We start from the raw sequence: 19,840 nt of genomic DNA, 5'->3' as shown, positions 1-19,840 counted from the left end.
ATTGTTCAGAAGAACAGCGTACTTTGATTAAAAAGTTGATTAGAGAGGGGAAAACCTATAAAGAGGTGCAAAAAATGATAGGCTGTTCAGCTAAAATGATCTCCAATGCCTTAAAATGGAGAGCAAAACCAGAGTGACGTGGAAGAAAACGGAAGACAACCATCAAAATGGATAGAAGAATAACCAGAATGGTAAAGGCTCAGCCAATGATCACCTCCAGGATGATCAAAGACAGTCTGGAGTTACCTGTAAGTACTGTGACAGTTAGAAGACGTCTGTGTGAAGCTAATCTATTTTCAAGAATCCCCCGCAAAGTCCCTCTGTTAAAAAAAAGGCATGTGCAGAAGAGGTTACAATTTGCCAAAGAACACATCAACTGGCCTAAAGAGAAATGGAGGAACATTTTGTGGACTGATGAGAGTAAAATTGTTCTTTTTGGGTCCAAGGGCCACAGGCAGTTTGTGAGACGACCCCCAAACTCTGAATTCAAGCCACAGTACACAGTGAAGACAGTGAAGCATGGAGGTGCAAGCATCATGATATGGGCATGTTTCTCCTACTATGGTGTTGGGCCTATTTATCGCATACCAGGGATCATGGATCAGTTTGCATATGTTAAAATACTTGAAGAGGTCATGTTGCCCTATGCTGAAGAGGACATGCCCTTGAAATGGTTGTTTCAACAAGACAATGACCCAAAACACACTAGTAAACGGGCAAAGTCTTGGTTCCAAACCAACAAAATTAATGTTATGGAGTGGCCAGCCCAATCTCCAGACCTTAATCCAATTGAGAACTTGTGGGGTGATATCAAAAATGCTGTTTCTGAAGCAAAACCAAGAAATGTGAATGAATTGTGGAATGTTGTTAAAGAATCATGGAGTGGAATAACAGCTGAGAGGTGCCACAAGTTGGTTGACTCCATGCCACACAGATGTCAAGCAGTTTTAAAAAACTGTGGTCATACAACTAAATATTAGTTTAGTGATTCACAGGATTGCTAAATCCCAGAAAAAAAAAATGTTTGTACAAAATAGTTTTGAGTTTGTACAGTCAAAGGTAGACACTGCTATTTTTTTGAACACACCCCTTTCAACTAATTGCCCAACTGCACAGCCTTAAGAGCGTGCATATCATGAATGCTGGGTCTCGTTTGTTTTCTGACAATCTACTGAACCTACTGGTAACTTGTTTGCCACGTAGCAATAAAAAATATACTAAAAACCTTGATTATTCTGGTTAGTCACATTGTACTGCTATTATTTTGAACAATACTGTAACTGATCTGAGCACACGTCTTTCCCTCTGGGACTACACTGCAGGAACAATCTGCACACCTGATGGTACTTACAGTAAAGGATTGGCTGAGGAACATACACACTTCCCTACAGACCCAATACACATTGTATTGTTACTCAGGAAACAGTTGCTGGGATCTCATCATCACAGCCTGGACAGTGTCAGGCTCGCAAGAGGTTGCTTATACACAAGTGTCTGACTAACACGCCATCTCCAAGACTTCACTCTCCCCCCAGAGATACAGACGCATACAGACACACACAATCTATGACTCAGACGTTATATCACACAGAATGATCTATCAGTCCCCCATTCAAACCCTGATACTCCATCAATAAACAACAACACCAGCGAACGTGCACCCAGGTTTATTTCATTAATGAGTCACAGGGCTGACAAGTTCATTTCCTGCTGGTGACTGTTCCTCGCTGCTTTCGTGATTGCTCTGTATTTCAGATTCCTGTAGTCAGTGTTTGTGTTACTAAGTGACAATGAACAGATCTAGCAGGAAAATGCATTAAATGGACCATCTGTGCAACCAATGTAATCCTGCACAGCGTCACGTTCAACAATTCTCCTACTGAGATGGAACAATCCTGCTTTTGGATACATTTCATGTAAACCTTCCACACTGTATAAATTAGGATGATAACGGAAGGAAACAACATAATAAACAAGATGATGGAGGTCAATGGAAACTGGTTCTCAGACAGGATTATACTAGAAACTTCTATATATATATATATATATTAAAAAAAAACTCTTATTGTGACAACATGTTTTTTCTGACAGGATGCCCTGGTGCCTTTTTTACGCTTCTGATTGCGCTATTAATCTATTTCTGTGTACTGCTGATTCATTCTGATGTTTAAATCAGCGGGTTCACCTAAATGGACACAAACACACTTGCTTACGCACACAACCAAAATATAATTACAACCTAAGGTTTATTAAAGGGGAAAATGTCAATGTTCAATCCTACACCAGATATTTAGACAGAGCACGTGGGCAGAGGGTTTGTATATGTTTTGGAAAGAGGAAGAAGAGTTTAGACTGCGGTTTGGGATTTGGAAGTGGTGCTTTGAAAGGCATATGTGATGTGGTTACGGGCATGATTTAGATAAATATCATCATATGACTGAACATCTCCAGAGAAATGCCTCCAGTGCATGAGCTCGGACATGCTGACTCGTTGTGGACTCGTGCTGTCGCAGTGGCGACCCAGCTGACATGCCCTTCCGGTGTCCTCCTTTATCTCCTTCACAAAACCTGGAAATGTTCACATTCAAATGAATTAAAGTGGTTACTTTTTTATCTTATTTTGAGAGCAGATCAAAAAACATACAAAATTCAGTGGTAAATTTGTGTAATTGTGAAATATTATTAGGATTTGTCATTTTTTATATATATATATATTTAAAATGTAATTTATTCCCGTAATAAATAGCAATGCTAAATCTTAATTTGAAAGCTGTTGCTTAATGATGCCTAATATTTTTGTGAAGACTGAGACACGTTTTCTCATTCCTTTTGTAACATTAAAAATGTCTGTACTTTCACTTTTGATCAATTTAATGCATCTTTGCTTAAAAAAAAAGAAAAAAAAAAAAAAAAAAAAAAGGATGAATTTCTATTAAAAGAAATGACCCCCAAATTTAGAACAGTAGTGTAAATAAACATGCATACATATATTCTTATCTACTATACCTGAAATATATGACTGATTGCAATTAATTAATCTGTATATCTTTCAATGATTTAATTTTTTTTAATTGATTAAAAGCTCAATTGCATAACAGCAAAATAATCATCTAGTTCCTCCTCTATTTAATATGCTTGTATTTATTTACCTGGTGTATTTCCATCTCCAGTGCACTGGCAGTCCAGTAGGTCATGTGTGAGGCAGGTGGTGTTAGGGTCAAAACTGAAAAGGTCCCGTAGCTCCTCAGCAGAAAAGCTAATATGCTCCGCTTTCTTGGACAGGTCCACCACTGTCCCAGAAAGCCCCTGTTTACTCACCTGCCTCTGATAAATCTTTTCTTCTATTGAACCTACAAAACACACAAGGTACAGTATTGCAGACCCAAATTCGTGTGCAAACTCTGTAAACAAATGCATGTTCCATCCATGAATCATCAATCTGAAAGCCAAAAATAAGAGTGTGATGTGTGTCATAATATAGAGCAGTCAGTTTGTGTGGGTTATGATGAAAGGCTGTGAGATGTTTCAGGTCAAGTACTTCTTTCATAACAAACAGCTATTTTACTCAGTGACAGACAGGCTGATTATACTTATTTTATGGCTAGTTTACACATGTTTTGGTTACCTGTTGTAAGAAATCTGTAGATGTGAACTGTTTTCTTCTGTCCATCCCGCCACACTCGTGCCATGGCCTGACAAATGTAATTGTTTAGATGATTTGAGCCTTATAAAACAGTCACTCAAAGCCTTCAGGGGGCATTCATCATGGTAGCAAAACAAAACGATGGTGACACATAAAAGCAGAGCATTCAGACTGATAAATACCAGAGAGACAATGGTAAGAATTACAACAGAGGTTCAAGTTTTCTTTTTGTATTAACTGCCATCTAGTGGTCTGAATGAAAAGGCATAACTAAGACAAGTATGTGGACTCAAAGAACATTGAGCTGCATGATGATCCGTTTTTTGGTTTTGTGAGAAATATTGTATAACGTGTTTTATTGTTGCTTTGCAGTGTTACATGGCTAGCTGGAAGCTCACTGGAAGTCCACTGACCTGTAAGTCATTGGCTGGGTTCCAGTCTATATCATATAAAACAAGATGGGAGGCACCAATGAGGTTCAGTCCCACCCCTCCAGCCTTGGAGCTGAGTAGCAACAGGAAGCTGAACGAGTGTGGGCTGTTGAAGGAATCAACAATTCAATTCAAATCTGTCCATCAAGCCGACAGCATTTATAGCCTATATGATCACAGACATCCTGCAGTAAGTCAAGAGTTTGTGTGAAGTTGGACACCAAAACTACCCTAAATAGAGAGAGACACAGAGACAAAAACGGACACAAGTTTCACACTAGATATGTCAATTAAATGTGTAATTTAAAAAAAATAAAAATAAATAATAATAATAATAATAATATAATAATAATATATATATATATATATATATATATATATATATATATATATATATATGATTTTTATAAGCTATAAATATAAACATTTTATACATAAGTATAACATATATTCCTTAAAAAATATGCATGTACGTGTGCATTTACATATATACATAAATACACAGTACACATATTTTGTAAACACAGACATATTTTGGACGCAATTAATCATGATTAATTAATTAATCACAATTAATCATTTGACATCATTAAATGTAATATAATTTATTTATTTTTTTACCATTTTAAGATAAATTGTAATATAATACCACATTATATAATGTAATAGTTTGGCACTTTAGCAGTTTTGAGCACTAAATATCAGAATAAGATTTAAATTCATATAATTTGTTAGATGTACTTTTGTTTTTCTTTTTATGTGTTTTAGCACTCAAAATGCATTATAGTGTATACCAATTTTTTTTTTTTTAAATATATTACTTTAATCAGTTTCATTTGTTCCATGATTTTTCCTGACTGTGTTGGAAGCTCTTCAGTATAAATCGCTACTTTAATAAATTCATTTTCTTGTGGCAATTAATTTGTCTCATCTTCAATACTGAAAGTAAACTTAGCAGCAGCAGTAATAGTCCAATTTATTGCCAAGACACTGTTTGTAATGTGACCTCAACTTGGTGACACCCTTGTTATAACTAATATAACTCACACAAGGACACTGATATGATCTCAGTGTTTAATGTTGAGTGTACATCATCTACGACATTTATTTATCAGATTAGTCATTAGTTGTAATCATTTCTTGATGTGAAAACCTTTCAAATGAAATGACGTCTGTAATGAAGCCAGACAGCAGTTGTACATGTGATACCTGTCTGTGCGATTGACGTGCTGTATAGCTGACAGCAGGTCTGTTAGCACAAGAAGTTTCCCAGCGTCTGCAGTGCTGAAGGCACCTGTTGAGTATCCCTCAGGAAAGAGGTCCATCATTCCATCCTCAAACATCTCATCCGACTTTTCCTTAAGCAAATACCGCAAAGAATAATTACAAATCAGCAATTAGAAGACAAAAAACAAGGCATGGCAAAATACCAGCACCTATTGTACCTGTAAAGTGTAGTAGAGCAGCCCGGGGTGGTTGCAGAGTTTCTTGAGGGCGTTGATGCATGCGAGATGTGGGCTGTGTGTGTAAGTGTGTGTGCGGGCACCAGAGAGGCAGGCTCTGATGGGCCGTGTAGCCAGCAGGATTCCATACAAACGCAGCTGCAGTTCAGTGGGTTTGCAGAATACGGTCCACTCTATCCGCTCGGATAAATACTGATTAATGATCTCCTGTTCTCCGTAACGTAAACACACCTGTTAGACGAAACCTCAGCGGCACGCTCCTCTCCAATGAACCGCTCTTCCTGAAACACAGTTGTGATCAATGCCACTACAGCTAAAGGACACAGACTCACAGTGAGGGGGACAATTTTCTGAAGAGATTTTTTCTATCTATTAATATCGGTTGATGATCATTATTGGATATGTAATTGCAAATGTTAGTGTCCTCTATTTTTACATTTGCATCACCTTTGCCATTAAATATTTAATATTTAACATGAATAAAAAATTTCGTAGTGAACATTATGTTGTTGTGATGCCTAAATTCACTTATATAATTTTAAACTTATATAAGACTGATTTTAGTTTTTCTGTTATACCTTCATATATCATATGCATTTACTTAAAAATAAATAAATATATATGTGTGTGTTTGTGTGTGTGCATATAAATATATATGAATATACATATATTTTAAGTAATATAATAATCATTTAAATTAAAATATGTATTTAAAAAAAGTAATTAAAATAAATATTATAAATATTTTATTACTCTGAAAATGAAGATATTTACCTCAGTGCAGGTGGACTGGCGAGATCTGAGAATGGGTTCTTCATAAATCTTCCTGTAGGCTGCAGATGTTCCCAGAATTCCTGGATTTACAAACTCAATGATGGAATAAAATTCCTGCAGGTCATTCTGCACTGGAGTACCTGTTAAATTAATAATTACACTCTTTTTTTTTTCGATTACATAATGTTATACTACTACACGTGTTTACAAAAGTGTGTGTGTTTGTTTGAAATAGGAAACCTGTTAATATAAGACGGCGTTCACATGCGAGGGCTGTGAGGGCGCCGGCCGTTTTGATGTTGCTGTTTTTAAGGCGATGACCCTCGTCACAGATGAGCACTCCAAACTCCAGCTCTTTCAGCTGGTCCACAGAGCGCAGCAGCATCTCGTAACTGATCACCATGACGGAGCAAAGAGGAAAAGACACAAAGTCCTCCACACGGTGATCCTACAGAGACAATATATTCTTTTACCTTTCATCACTCTTTCTATTATCTGACCCAAACAGCCACACATACACACCTGGTCCACAGTGTAAACACTGATCCTCTCCCTGCCCAGCCACTTGTTGAACTCAGCAGCCCAGTTCTTGACCAAACTCCCTGGACAAACCACAAGTGCCCTCTTCAGTACGGGACGTCCACCGTAGGGGCCCTGTCTCAGTAGCGTCCACAGAACACAAACACACTGCAGCGTCTTTCCCAGTCCCATCTCATCTGCCAGAATAGCCCCGCAGTGGCCAGGGAGTCTGCAGCACACAGACATACATGGGTAAAACAGTCATATGTAAGAACATTACAATAACAGATGAACTCTTATTTACCTCATTCCCATTAAACATTCATAAAGGAAGACCACACCCTCTCTTTGATGTGGCCGAAGATAACAATTTGGGGAAATAAGCAATGCTTGCAGAAATATAAAATAACAACAGAAAATAAATGCTAATATAGGCTATATATTGAGCATCACTATTCAAATATGTATTCATATACAAATCCAGAAGTATTGCAAGAATGTGCTGTGACAGGCAAACCTCGTCCAATGTTCTGCCCATCCATGTCTTTGAGGACAACAGTCCGCCCCCTGGCAACAAGCACAGCGTCACCTTCCCAACGCTTATGCTTCCTTGATGACGTCTTGCACCACATTACACTATAGTTGCGTGCTTTAAAATAAACAAAAAAATTTTTGTTTCAATAAAACAGCAGTGATATACGACACAGCAACAGCCTAATCATAGACAATGTTTTACTGATTACATAGTCTCAAATTAGAAATGTGCCTTTTACAGCCACTAATCGTATGCATAAATGCTCATTTTGCACCTTGTACTTTTGTTCTGTCAAAGAAACTACATGACTGGTGAGACAGACAGAGAGAAACAGACAGACAGGCAGACAGACGGACAGGCAGAGACAGACTGACAGACCGACACAGACAGAGACAGACAGACAGACAGACAGAAGGACAGACGGACAGGCAGAGACAGACTGACAGACAGACACAGACAGAGACAGACAGACAGACAGACAGAAGGACAGACGGACAGGCAGAGACAGACTGACAGACCGACACAGACAGAGACAGACAGACAGACAGAAGGACAGACGGACAGGCAGAGACAGACTGACAGACCGACACAGACAGAGACAGACAGACAGGCAGACAGAGATAGACAGACAGACATACAGATGGACAGGCAGAGACAGACTGACAGACCGACACAGACAGAGACAGACAGACAGAGACAGACAGACAGACATACAGACGGACAGGCAGAGACAGACTGACAGACCGACACAGACAGAGACAGACAGATAGACCGACACAGACAGAGACAGACAGGCAGAGAGAGACAGACAGACAGACGGACAGGCAGAGATAGGCCGACAGACACACAGGCAGACAGACAGGCAGACAGACAGAGACAGGCAGACAGACAGACAGACATACAGACGGACAGGCAAAGACAGACTGACAGACCGACACAGACAGGCAGAGAGAGAGAGAGACAGACAGACAGACGGTCAGGCAGAGACAGACCGGCAGACCGACAGAGACAGACAGACAGTCCGACACAGACAGAGGCAGACCGACACAGACAGACAGACAGACAGACAGACAGACAGAGAGAGACAGACAGACAAACAGAGACAGACAGACAGGCAGAGACAGACCGACAGACAGACAGACCGACACAGAGGCAGACCGACAGAGACAGACAGACAGACAGACCGACACAAACAGAGGCAGACCGACAGAGACAAACAGACAGGCAGAGACAGACCGACAGACAGACAGACAGACCGACAGACGGACAGAGAGAGACAGACACAGACAGACAGAGACAAACAGACAGACAGAGACAGACAGACAGACAGGCAGACAGACAGACAGACAGACAGACAGACATACAGACAGACAGAGACAGACAGACAGGCAGACAGACAGACAGACAGACAGACTGACATACAGACAGACAGGCAGAGACAGGCAGGCAGAGACAGACAGACACACAAAGACAGAGAGACAGACAGGCAGAGACAGACTGACAGAGAGACAGATAGATGCATAAAAACCACGAAATCAGCTTTCTTTATGTTTAAGTATTTATTATGAATGATAAATTATTAACAATTGAACAACGACAATCCAATCGATTCCCGACGGACAAAATCGGTCCTGGTCTCATCTGAGAAGCTGATTTAATCTTATGTCATAATAAAGAAATAAAAGAGTAATTTGTTTCATTATACTGAATTATGCTGTAAATAATCACCGAAATGAAGTTCACATAAACATCTTGACTGATATGGTTTCCATTCATTTATGTTGCTATGTAACACTCCCTGTCTAACAAAAAAGAATAACAGGACAGGATCAAAACAGAGTTAAAAGCAATTATGAATTTATTAGTGAACACATAGAAAATAAAATCTTATTTTCTTCTTTATCTAGGCATAAACCCATTTAAAAAACATTCATTTCTGCTTCAAAAATCAGGAACAATCCTTGTACAAGTGTCGATCGAATACAAAATCAAGAAATAACTGTACAAACAAGCCTGTTCATTTTAACTTCACATTACAGAGTTCCCTTTGTGATAGACTTTCAGACGTGACGCCATACGTGTCACATCAGTGGCAATCCTTGGCGTAGCCTGGCCGCCCTCAATTTCTCCACTTTGACCCTTGACCGAAGTAGCTCCTCCTCCAGCTGTTGCTTTCTCTTAAGCCCCTCCCTCTTCTCCTCTAGATATAGTCCAAGCTTTCTGTGATTGGCCAGAAGCAGCTCATGCTCCTCTCTCATCATTTGCAGAGCTTCTGCCTCAAAAACGGGATTCTTGAACATTGCCCTCCCTCTCTGATAAGCACTCCTCCTGGGGCCGGGGGCCGATGGTGAGGGTGGCAGGTGTGCTGAAGAGGGGCACGGAGACAGAGAGGCCGCATACACGTGGGAGGCTAATTCCTCCTCCTCATCTTCCTCCTCTCCCACTACTTCATTGTCCCTCTCGTTCTGTCCGTGGTGGGCCTGACTGCTCGGGGTGGCGATGGTGACAGGTGAACTCTGGGATGTGATCAGGTGGATATCAGGAGGTGGTTTCACATCCTCAGTCTCCACCCTCACAGCCCCAACAGGTGCATAGTCCGACAACGCTGGGAGGGACAAACTGCTCCCTGGTTGCTCTACTGGAGAATTCCTCTTGAACTGAAGCCTAGCACAGACACATAGAAAAAAAAATCTAATTTTGAACATGATAAATTTGATGAATTTTTACCTAATAAAAATGCTGAATCTGATTCACCTAGTGAATTCAAATGAATCAGATCATGTGGATCCCCAGCACTAGGCTGTATTTGTGGTGATAACTGACAAAAAGAAAGACCTGTTGTTTTGTCAACACAACCAAAAGACTTGGAAATGCTAGTGGAAAGTAATTCCTCTGGCACATTGTGGCAAACCTGGCATTAACGCAGCATCGGAAATACGGTTAATGACATCCAAATCCCCTCAGTGCTGCAGCTTACCTCTGGCACAGGACAGAGTGAAAGGACAGCGAGCGTGTGACTACAATGTCTGCTTTGACTGCATGAGACATATTAAAACTAGCAAAGGAGATGTTCGCATATCAAAACTGCTGATTTCAAATGTGTGTGACAATTAACAGCAGCAGAAGGAAAGATGGGAAGAGGTATGTGAAGATATTAGCAGAAGCTGAATCAATATTTTAAAGTCCAGTGGATGCACAGGATCTGAATAATTTGAATTCACTAGTGGAATCAGATCCATCCTCTCAGAGTAGAGTCTTCTGAGAGTATGTGTTTTATCTATTGACTTGTTATTGATTTCATTTTTCCATTGGGTGATAGATATGTTTTTAATTATGGATGCACCTAAAAATGTGCCAGTTTTGTCATGTTATTATCTGTACGCTCAGTCTCACCTGTGGAGTGCGTTCGGCTCTTTGTCCCCCACATGAAATAGTTGAGGTATCATTTCCATAATGCGCTTGGTTGGCTCTGAGATGCTGCCCCGGTACTCGGGTTGGGCATGGCTTCGCTGAAGAACTTCCTGCTTGGCACTTTCTTTAAGTCGCTTATAGAGGGTCCGAAGGCCCTGAGCCGTTCTGGGGGGCCTTTCACCTCCGAAATTATTATAGCGCTCTGCTATGCTGTCCCAGCACCGGTTCTTATCCACGATCACGGCGTGCTTGTTGGTGTGCTCCTCCAGAATGCGTATGTGAGGCTGGACCAGCCGCAAAAGATCCAGTTTCTCAGATAGGGTGAAGTTGGAGGAGCGGGCCTTGCCAACCATGCTGTTTGACATGAATATGGTAGACATCCTGCCTTTAGGCTAGTCTCAGTGCTCTAGGTTTGATCTCCTTCTCTTCTTTTCCTTGTGCTGTGTCTGTCTTTCTCTACTCACTTGTGTGAGCAGGCTGCTGCACTGCTTGTCTCAGTTAAACAACACACACATGCACAAACTGGCTCTCAAGCACACAGACGTAAGAAAAAGAATCAGGCTTAACTAGGCCAGCCTCGATTAGGCCCACGCCTACCCGGGGAGGGCTTTGCTGGAATTCCTTTTAGCTTAAGCTGACGCAGGTTCAGTAAAGCTGCTTAAGCCTGGCCTGACCTACATAACAAACCCGACTACATTAAACTAGAAACACAGCGGAGCTCTTATTCCGCTGCAAACAGCGACACGTATTGCATTTTAGCGGGAAACGGACTCAGTGCGTGTTTTTAAACGTGTTGTTATATTTGAAGCGCGTCAGGTCCGTGTTTTGACTGCTGAAACGCCAGAGGAGACCTTAAACTGACGCTTAACGCGTTCGCTCCAGAACAACTCGCGCAGCGTACGTGTGTGTGTGTACAGACAGTGTTTTGTGTGTGAGAGAACTGCTTTTCGGACACCAGTTGCTATTTATTTCCCAGGCTGACTGACAAAATGCACCATAACTCGCACTCAGTAAGCAGGACATCTCTGCCTTGAATCTGTGCAGTTGCAAATCCGTGCGCGCCACGATACACGAACACGATCCAATAAGGATATTGCGCCTGTCAATCAAGCGCTCCGTGCGCACGGATTGGTTAGTTTCACTCAAAGCCTAAGTTGAAGGCGGGGAATAGAGATGTCGCTTGTTCAACCAGACCGCTCTCTCAGCCTTTTGCTGTTTTTATCTACTAGATTTACTCAAATAATTTAAACAAAGTGCATTATCTCTTTATTAATCTTTATTTTAATCTCTTTCTTAGTTTTTAAGTATACACTACATCCAAGCAACTTTGGGGAATAGCTGTGTAATAAAGGGAATAATACAGTCATTGTTGCAAAATAACACCCATTAAGTTAATACAGGTCTGGGATTTGTTTTACAACAATGGACGTAAGCTCAATTAAGTACTTTGATTTTTGGATTATTGGTAAATTACAGCAGATTTTAAAACCTAACGTTACCAGTTTCTAAAACCAATTGTTACAAGAAGATAATAAATTAAAAGAAAAACAGACCATTTAAGATGAGTTGTAACTACAGAACATTTTTTCAGCAATGTGTTTATATTGTTGAGTGGCACTGGATTGTAAAAAATTTAAATCTACATATAAAAATCTGTTTTTTTTTTTGTCTTAGTTTAAAATGCAGTTACAAATAATGCATTACACAGATATTACCAAGGCAAAATCATTTTACTTATACTAATATACACTAATCAGAATAATTTTTACATATACTGAACAAAAAGATAATTGAAAAATATTTAATAACCTTTTAAATATAACACGCACCCAAAATCTGACAGTACTGTATCTTACCGGTAGCTGTGCCACTGGCAAGTGTGTTTGGCTGCGTTGAGCAGCTGTCTTTATCTGCTGCTTGTTCAAGCTCAGAAAAGTCAGGTGAAGAACTCAAGCTGTTTTCCTTACATTCACCGTGAGGAACTGCACTCAGCACCCTGGTTAAAGCTTTACTGGCCGCTGGAGCATTCACAGCTGGAGTATCTCCACCACTCAAACACCTCTGGACCTGCAGGGAGAATTCACTTTTGAAAAAATATCTGCAAGGGAAAACCGACCCTAATACATGCACCTCTTCAATCACAGTGTTACACAGCACTATTATCATGACACTAATGAAAACACTAGTAATAACATATACAAACAACCTGAATAGAAAATGTGAATATTAAGATGTTATTAATCACATATAAATTGCATAATCACATATAAACACTGCATAAGATTTGTCATCATGACCACTTTTTAAATATCCTCTTTGTTTGTGACCTTATTGAGCAGCACATTTCCCAAAGCAGGTGCTGGTGGTGCTGGTACTGATGGTTCTGGATAGGGATGAGATAAAGGTGGTCCGTCATTCTTTGCTGGCCCTTGTGGTATAAACCTGGGTTTCTCAGCAGTATTTCCATGGAGCTGACTCAGAGCTCCAGATCTACGCATTCTGTCAATAAAGACACACAATAATAAAACGATAAAACCATTAAAGATTAAAAGGATAGCTTATATTCTTCTGTAAAAAAAAATTAAAAAAAAAATTAAAAATTAACTAAAGGAGATTTTTTTTTACCATTATTTTAGTACATTTGAAGGAAAGATTTTTGGAAAACAAAACAAAACAAAAAGATATGCAGTTCTTACTGTATTTATTGCGCCAGCAGTTTGTACTGACAGATAAGAACTGACCCCCAGAAATAATTTTTGTTAATGTATTCATTTATTGTGTGCGTTTACACACTTTTAGACGCGGCATGAATGCCAGCAACTGGTCATAATTATACACTGAATAAAACAAAAAAAGTGTAAACATTTAATTATTTAACTTTTTATTAAATTCCACTGATTACAACTAAACTCATATATCTACTGTTTGATGTCATATGAAAATCCAGTGATTTAAGTTATTAAGTGATTTATGTCATATGAACATCCTATGGTGATTTAAGTCTCACGGTTCTTAAATAAATAACGGTTGCTCTCGTAAGATTCATTTATTTGGGAATCGGACTAACGTTAATTCACTGGCTGTATATTCTCAATTCATTAAAAAGAGCCTGCTCATACGGGTTTAGGATGGCATAAACAATGAAATAAATTTTATTTTGGGGGAACTAACGTTATTCTACCAGTCTACGTAAAGGACATATAAAGAGCACCAGTCGCTGTTTTGAGCAAAACCGGGGTGAACTACTAAAGCTTGTTGACTGTCTCTACTTGAATTTAATATAGTACAAGTAGACAGACAGTACGGTAAACGCTTACCTTTTCTTATGTTTTCTCCTCGTATGTCAATCACTTTTCCTATTTTCAAAAACTCCCTCGAAAAGCAGCAGAAGCTCGAGTCTCCCGCGGAAGTGACGTATCTTCCCCGGGATTGGTCGAATCGCGACGTCACGTGAAGGGAGTGGAGTGCAGGAGCTTATGAGCAGCAGAAATCAACAGTAGAGGAGTGTCAAGGAAACCTGACAATAAATGTTGGCTGCAAAATTGTATCTAATCCAGCAGAAGTAAATGAAGCAAAATCAGAAGACGTATCAAAATGTAGATCTCTGTCAACCATCACTTATCAAAGGCAAGTACTATGTGCAACTCACACATTATTAACCCTTACTTGTTTTATTTTAATTAATGTACATTATACAACAGATATGACCATACCGCTTTGTACATAAGTATAGTTTTGACATCAAACCATTCATTGATTTGTATGTCTTTTATTCGTTTCAAAATTAAAATCAGACATAGATCCTTACAGTCTTTCATTAATTACTATCATTCATGCTTCAGATTCATATTAACTGATGGGTTATTATTTAACATACTTTACTGACAAGCAGTGCATTTTTATTTCTGTATGGTTTCGGTTTTCATTTGTACTGTACAGGTTTCCCACTTATGTCAGTGTTTTGTGTCTGTCTTGAAAAAGACACTATAAAAGAAAGATGTTTCTATAACCAAAACACATTTTTTAGCTCTAGAATATTTAATTGGATGGTATCATTCTTTGTAAGTAGCATTTCTGTAAAATATATTTAAAAACATTTAATATCATAAATGATCAGAAATGTCATAGAGAAATCATGAAAAAGTATACATGTAAATTCATTGGTCAGTGTGTGGGAAAAATTATTTTATTCATTTGTAATATATAGTGCTTGACTGTGAAGGTATTTCATTTTTCTTTCATGATCACATGTTTTATCTCTTGCATGTGCACGGATTCATGTCTGCTGGTTGTGTTTGTGCCAATGTTTTATATACTGCTGCATGTCTGAAGGTGAAACTACAGTGTTGCTGTGTGGAAAATAATCCAATCAGAGTGTGGGAAAGCGTAATCCGGTCTAATCCCACCAACAGCCATGAAGAACGGAGATCATTCAGGCAGTGAGAGTGTTCAGACACAGACACACCAGCACACACAAACATCTTCTCCCTCAGAAAGGTGTGTGGATCTGCAACAAATGACAATAAAGGTTTAACTAGAGTAGTATAGAAAAGTATTGGACGTGAGAGTTGACATCATAGACAAGATCAGTTGTTTTACCTCTCACACGTCCAGACAGGTGCAGGAACACTTGCACAGGTCACCTGTTACTTTTAAGGGGCTCTTTTTGAGGATGTCATTGAGGAGGCAACAAATGCAATCTTGCATTTATCTATTTTACCCATGGTTTTATTGTTGTGAAATGAAGATGAAATCTAACAAAATCAGAAGTAAAATGTTAAATAAATGTAAAATTTGCATATCAGTTATAGGACATATAAACAAATAATTGGTATTGGTTATAAAAATCTTTATTGATAATTCTAAAATAAAAAAAATAAATAAAAATCTAAATTTATTCTCAAACATGCATCTTAAATATGAGTTTTGTATTTCTGAACTCTCCATGTTCAGTTTTACCATAGAACGCCCAGAAATATTTCCCTTCGGATGCAGAATTTCTGTGTAGGATGTTTGTGTAGTTGGTAGAAGGTGTGCATCTATCTGTGTTTGTGTGTGGGGTTACCAGGTGCTCGAGTCTCTAGTGATCACAGCATGAGGATGAGATTCCCAAAGGGTTCCTCTAAGTGATTTAGGCAAGTGGTGGTGGCGCAGTGGATAAGACAAATGCACTTGGTGTGTGAGACCCGGGTTCGACCTGGGTTCGAATCCACTGTGAGACACCAATGTGTCCCTGAGCAAGACACTTAACCCCTAGTTGCTCCAGAGGTGTGCGACCTCTGACATATATAGCAATTGTGAGTCACTTTGGATAAAAGCGTCAGCTAAATGAATAAATGTAAATGCAAGTGTGTGTTGTATTTTTACATTTGTTATCAGATGGTTTGTGGTACAGGTGAGAGTTGCCTCATAAACGGCTTGCCATACAATTCATGCTCCTTGAGGAGTCTGTTTCCTGACGTTTAGTATAAATGAAAATGGCAAACTGACCCCAGATCCGCAGTGAATGTCTACTCTCATAACCCCTCCCACTCATGTTTCAGTCCAACATCTGCCGCCTGGCTGTTTCTAAGACAAGATACCAGACTCTGCCAGGTAATTGAACTTTCTTTTTTTTTCTTTCTTTATATATATTTTAATATATATAAAAATATATTTAAAGAAATTTTCTGGATATATTTTTAATATACATTATGCTATTATGTTTACATTAATAGCCTGTATGTTTTAGTGTGCGCATGCAGTGGCCTTCAATATTTTAAACATTATTTAAATATTTTTTAATGTAAAAATAAAAATAAATAAATAAATAAATATATGATTACTTTTCATTTTTTTCAATGGTTTAACATTTGGAAAAATCCATTATTTTAATGTAAAATGTAAAAAAATCATACTTTTCTGTACCAAACGTTTTAAAAAATACTCTCTCTGTAATATACCATTTTTTTTTTTGCAAAAGTTTTATTTTTAAAAGCTTAAGATATTTAAAACATTAATGTGCAAAATATGTAATCTTTGTTTTTGTTATTTTTATAGTTTTGATTTAAATAATAATTTCAAATAAATTAAGGTTTATATGAATGTAACTTAATATGACTTTGATACATACAACTTTAAATTGTCATATTTTTAAATTATTTTTCAAATTATATTTTAGGAAATTTTCTATGTATTTTTAATACAAGTTATTCTTATTAATAGCCTTTATTAATAAGAATAACTTGGTTATTCTTATTAATAAAGGCTATTAATAGGTTTTAGTGTGCACATACAGTGGACTTAAAGACATAATTTTCTAAAATAAATATTCATGTTAAATTTGAAGTTTTATCTAAAACAAAATCTATTCCATTTATTTTACTATAAAGTGAAGTTATTAGTTATTTTAGTTATTATATGTATTTTGGTCCTTTACATCAGTTTGTTGAGTGTTGTTTTCTGCATGTGTACTCCAGGATGGGCTACGATCTAGAACGTTTTGTAGGCTATGTGAACGAGGGTCTGTTGTGCTGTGTGTGTCGGGACGTGTTAGAAGATCCTTTGCAGGCTCCGTGTGAACATGCCTTCTGCAGCTCCTGCATTCACGGATGGCTCGTCCACCATAACACCTGTCCAGAGGACCGCTTGCCTTTAGACATCTCACATCTACGGCTGCTGTTCAGGTAACACAGATGTATTAAATACCTTCCAGACAATCACTTAACCTGATCTTTAATGCCATTTATTTTGTTGACTAATAAATACATGTGTATGGTGTTACAGATACATGAGAAATGATTTAGCAAGGCTGCAGGTGAGGTGTGTATTCCGGCCACAAGGTTGTGAGGTCATATGCACTCTGGAGTCTGTTCATCGTCATGAGCAACAGTGTGATTACGCTTTGCTGAACTGCAGTAATGCAGGTACATATATACAAGCATATATCATTATATCTTGGTACCCACAATTTGTTGGCAGGGAACAGGTGGCCCATTCACAGCAGCTACTGTCTCATTCATACATATGCAATACTAGTGCTGTTGTAACAGCAGATGAAAGAGAGTTGTAGCCGCAAGATAAAGCACCTAGTGTTGAGTGATCACATTTTAAATTATTAATGAGGGACCCCCTCAGGCAGCCAATGAGGTGAAACGTTTATCTTAGAATTAAAACAATTGAGCTGTTCCATCAGTAAGATAAGCAGATTCTTGCACATAATACATATTAGTTTTAGTAATCTTAATGCAACATTCCCTAATCCTGGAAATCTTGTTTGTGTATGCATGTATATAAAAAGCAGGTGAGGAGTACTTATGCTGTCGTTGTGGTAGGTGTACTGTGTTCTATGTGTGTTGTGTGACTGTTGTGTCTTTTTCTTCAACAATAAACCTTTGCTTGCTGTGCCAACATTTTCCCTGGCTGCTCAAAGAAGACACATTTAATTAATTTTATAATTTCATAAATTTGATTAAATTGTATCATTTTTATTCATGTGTAATTTTATATTTTTGAATGTAGTTTAAAAATGATTAATAATCATTTAATACTGTAATTATGTATATATACTGTATATACATTTTTTATTCACTTAGTTTTCTTTACAAAGAAAATTGGAATCAGCTGGACATTATACAGTAATTATAATTAGACATAAAATAGAAAACTTATATAAAATTGAACAATATTTACTGTAATTTTGATTAAATAATCAAACTGATCTGACCCCAAACCTTTTTTTTGTCATTTAGATTAATATTTAGGTTCATAATTTTTAAATGTTTAGTTTTCACATTTATTTAACATTTGAAAAAAAGAAATGTTATACTTTTTTAAAATATGTCCATTTTTATTTTATTTTTTCAAATGTTATGTTTACTTCCTAAAAAGAGGCAATTATAGCTGGACATTATATTAATTCTACAATAAAATGAATACTTTTGCTGTAAAGTGTTGGCATATATGTCAAAAGATTACTGACTGATTTGTAATTTTTGACCCACTCTCACTGATCCTGGCAAGACTATCATATCTCATATCTATCATATCTATCAATTTCCTCTGTTTTTGAGGTTTAATGTTCAGTTTTCTTTGGCGGTGGCATTCAGGCTGCCCGGTTAAGGTGTCGCGGCGCTCTCTGGAAGCTCATCTGTGTGTGTGTGAATACAGCAGTAGAGTCTGTGCAAGCGGCTGTGGATACACAATCCTAAACACAGAGGAGGCCCAACACAACTGTGTATCGGAGCTACGAGCTGAGCTGGACATGCTTAGGTAAAAACATCTGCTCAAGTCATACTGACTGTCACCACGTAAATGTTTTTTTTGAAGCTTGAAAAATGCCAGCGCATTTGTTACAGGGCAGAATTAGACTGCAAAGTCGAAGAGGTGCGACAAGAAATGGAATCTCGCTTGGATATCCAAAGACGACACATGGTGCAGAAGGAGAGTCTGCTGAGGAGTGAAGTGGATGAACTGAAGGTACCATACTTTTCACATCAGCAGGGTTTTGTGTGTGTAGCGAGTTACTGACAGGTGTGTGTGTGTGTGTGTGTGTGTGTTTGTGCAAAGGGCCAGCTGTCAAGAGTCATGTCAGATGTCCGCGTTCTGCTGGGTGCAGAGAGAGTGCGCAGACAAGAGCTGGAGAAGGCGGAGCTTCTTGAACTTTTTAAAAAGGAGGGGCTCAGACCAGCCACGCCCTCTGAAGCAGCACCGCCCCCTGCTGAGGTGCAGAGAAAGCTGAGCCCAAGAAGCCTAGCTTTGGATTGCATCAAAAGAAAGAATAGAGAGGTGACAGTCATCTGAGGACACTTGCTTTTCACAGCAGAACATTAAGGAAGAAGGAATGTCACATGATGCTAATAAAAAAAAAAAAACACTAACTGGAACTCATCATCTGAAAGAAGCCCCAGTATTGCAGTTCCTCTGGGTGAACCAAATCATTGCTATGAGATTGGCTGTTCTATGATTTATCCAAATTGTGTAGACTTTTTTTGACCATATTTCTATGTTTTTTTTTTTTTTTTTAATTTTTTAGAGGTTTTTCCTATTTAAAAGTACATGCATTCTGTTAAACCCGTTGATATTA

General features: G+C 38.3%; 2 protein-coding genes and 1 pseudogene across 6 annotated transcripts; 1 reads left to right on the top strand and 2 right to left on the bottom strand.

Annotated features, from left to right (window-relative positions):
• Nucleotides 1-1,283: 1,283 nt before the first annotated feature.
• LOC127974746 (DNA repair and recombination protein RAD54B-like) lies at nucleotides 1,284-14,255 on the bottom strand (annotated as a pseudogene).
• Nucleotides 9,206-11,370, bottom strand: LOC127974736 (fibrinogen silencer-binding protein). Its single transcript, XM_052578227.1, has 2 exons — nucleotides 10,759-11,370; nucleotides 9,206-10,029 (listed from the first exon to the last, which is right to left on the bottom strand). The coding sequence occupies exons 1-2, from the start codon at nucleotides 11,154-11,156 to the stop codon at nucleotides 9,447-9,449; spliced, it is 981 nt and encodes a 326-aa protein (XP_052434187.1). The 5' UTR covers nucleotides 11,157-11,370; the 3' UTR covers nucleotides 9,206-9,446.
• Nucleotides 10,354-19,827, top strand: LOC127974738 (RING finger protein 151-like). Of its 5 annotated transcripts, none has more exons than XM_052578233.1 (8): nucleotides 10,354-10,506; nucleotides 14,159-15,273; nucleotides 16,320-16,371; nucleotides 17,235-17,441; nucleotides 17,542-17,681; nucleotides 18,864-19,026; nucleotides 19,113-19,233; nucleotides 19,324-19,827. In XM_052578233.1, exons 4-8 carry the CDS (start codon nucleotides 17,236-17,238, stop codon nucleotides 19,555-19,557), a joined length of 864 nt encoding a protein of 287 aa, XP_052434193.1. In that variant the 5' UTR covers nucleotides 10,354-10,506; nucleotides 14,159-15,273; nucleotides 16,320-16,371; nucleotide 17,235; the 3' UTR covers nucleotides 19,558-19,827. The 5 variants fall into 5 exon arrangements, with proteins under 5 accessions (XP_052434193.1, XP_052434192.1, XP_052434190.1 ...); XM_052578232.1 differs by having other exon boundaries at nucleotides 15,845-16,371; XM_052578230.1 differs by having other exon boundaries at nucleotides 14,162-16,371.
• The last annotated feature ends 13 nt before the right edge of the window (nucleotides 19,828-19,840 follow it).

The sequence above is a fragment of the Carassius gibelio genome, chromosome B16 (genome assembly GCF_023724105.1).
Source record: "Carassius gibelio isolate Cgi1373 ecotype wild population from Czech Republic chromosome B16, carGib1.2-hapl.c, whole genome shotgun sequence".
NCBI classification, from domain to species: Eukaryota; Metazoa; Chordata; class Actinopteri; order Cypriniformes; family Cyprinidae; genus Carassius; species Carassius gibelio.
This window is presented reverse-complemented; position numbering and strand designations above follow the sequence as displayed.

Bases quoted from the DNA above. Each gene is read 5' to 3' on its own strand.
- LOC127974736 (XM_052578227.1), bottom strand. From the start codon at position 11,156: ATGTCTACCATATTCATGTCAAACAGCATGGTTGGCAAGGCCCGCTCC. The intron at 10,030-10,758 runs GTGAGACTGAGC...TGTCTGTGCTAG, and splicing joins GAGCCGAACGCACTCCACAG to GCTTCAGTTCAAGAGGAATT.
- LOC127974738 (XM_052578230.1), top strand. From the start codon at position 17,236: ATGGGCTACGATCTAGAACGTTTTGTAGGCTATGTGAACGAGGGTCTG. The intron at 17,682-18,863 runs GTACATATATAC...GGTGGCATTCAG, and splicing joins GCTGAACTGCAGTAATGCAG to GCTGCCCGGTTAAGGTGTCG. The intron at 19,234-19,323 runs GTACCATACTTT...GTTTGTGCAAAG, and splicing joins GTGAAGTGGATGAACTGAAG to GGCCAGCTGTCAAGAGTCAT.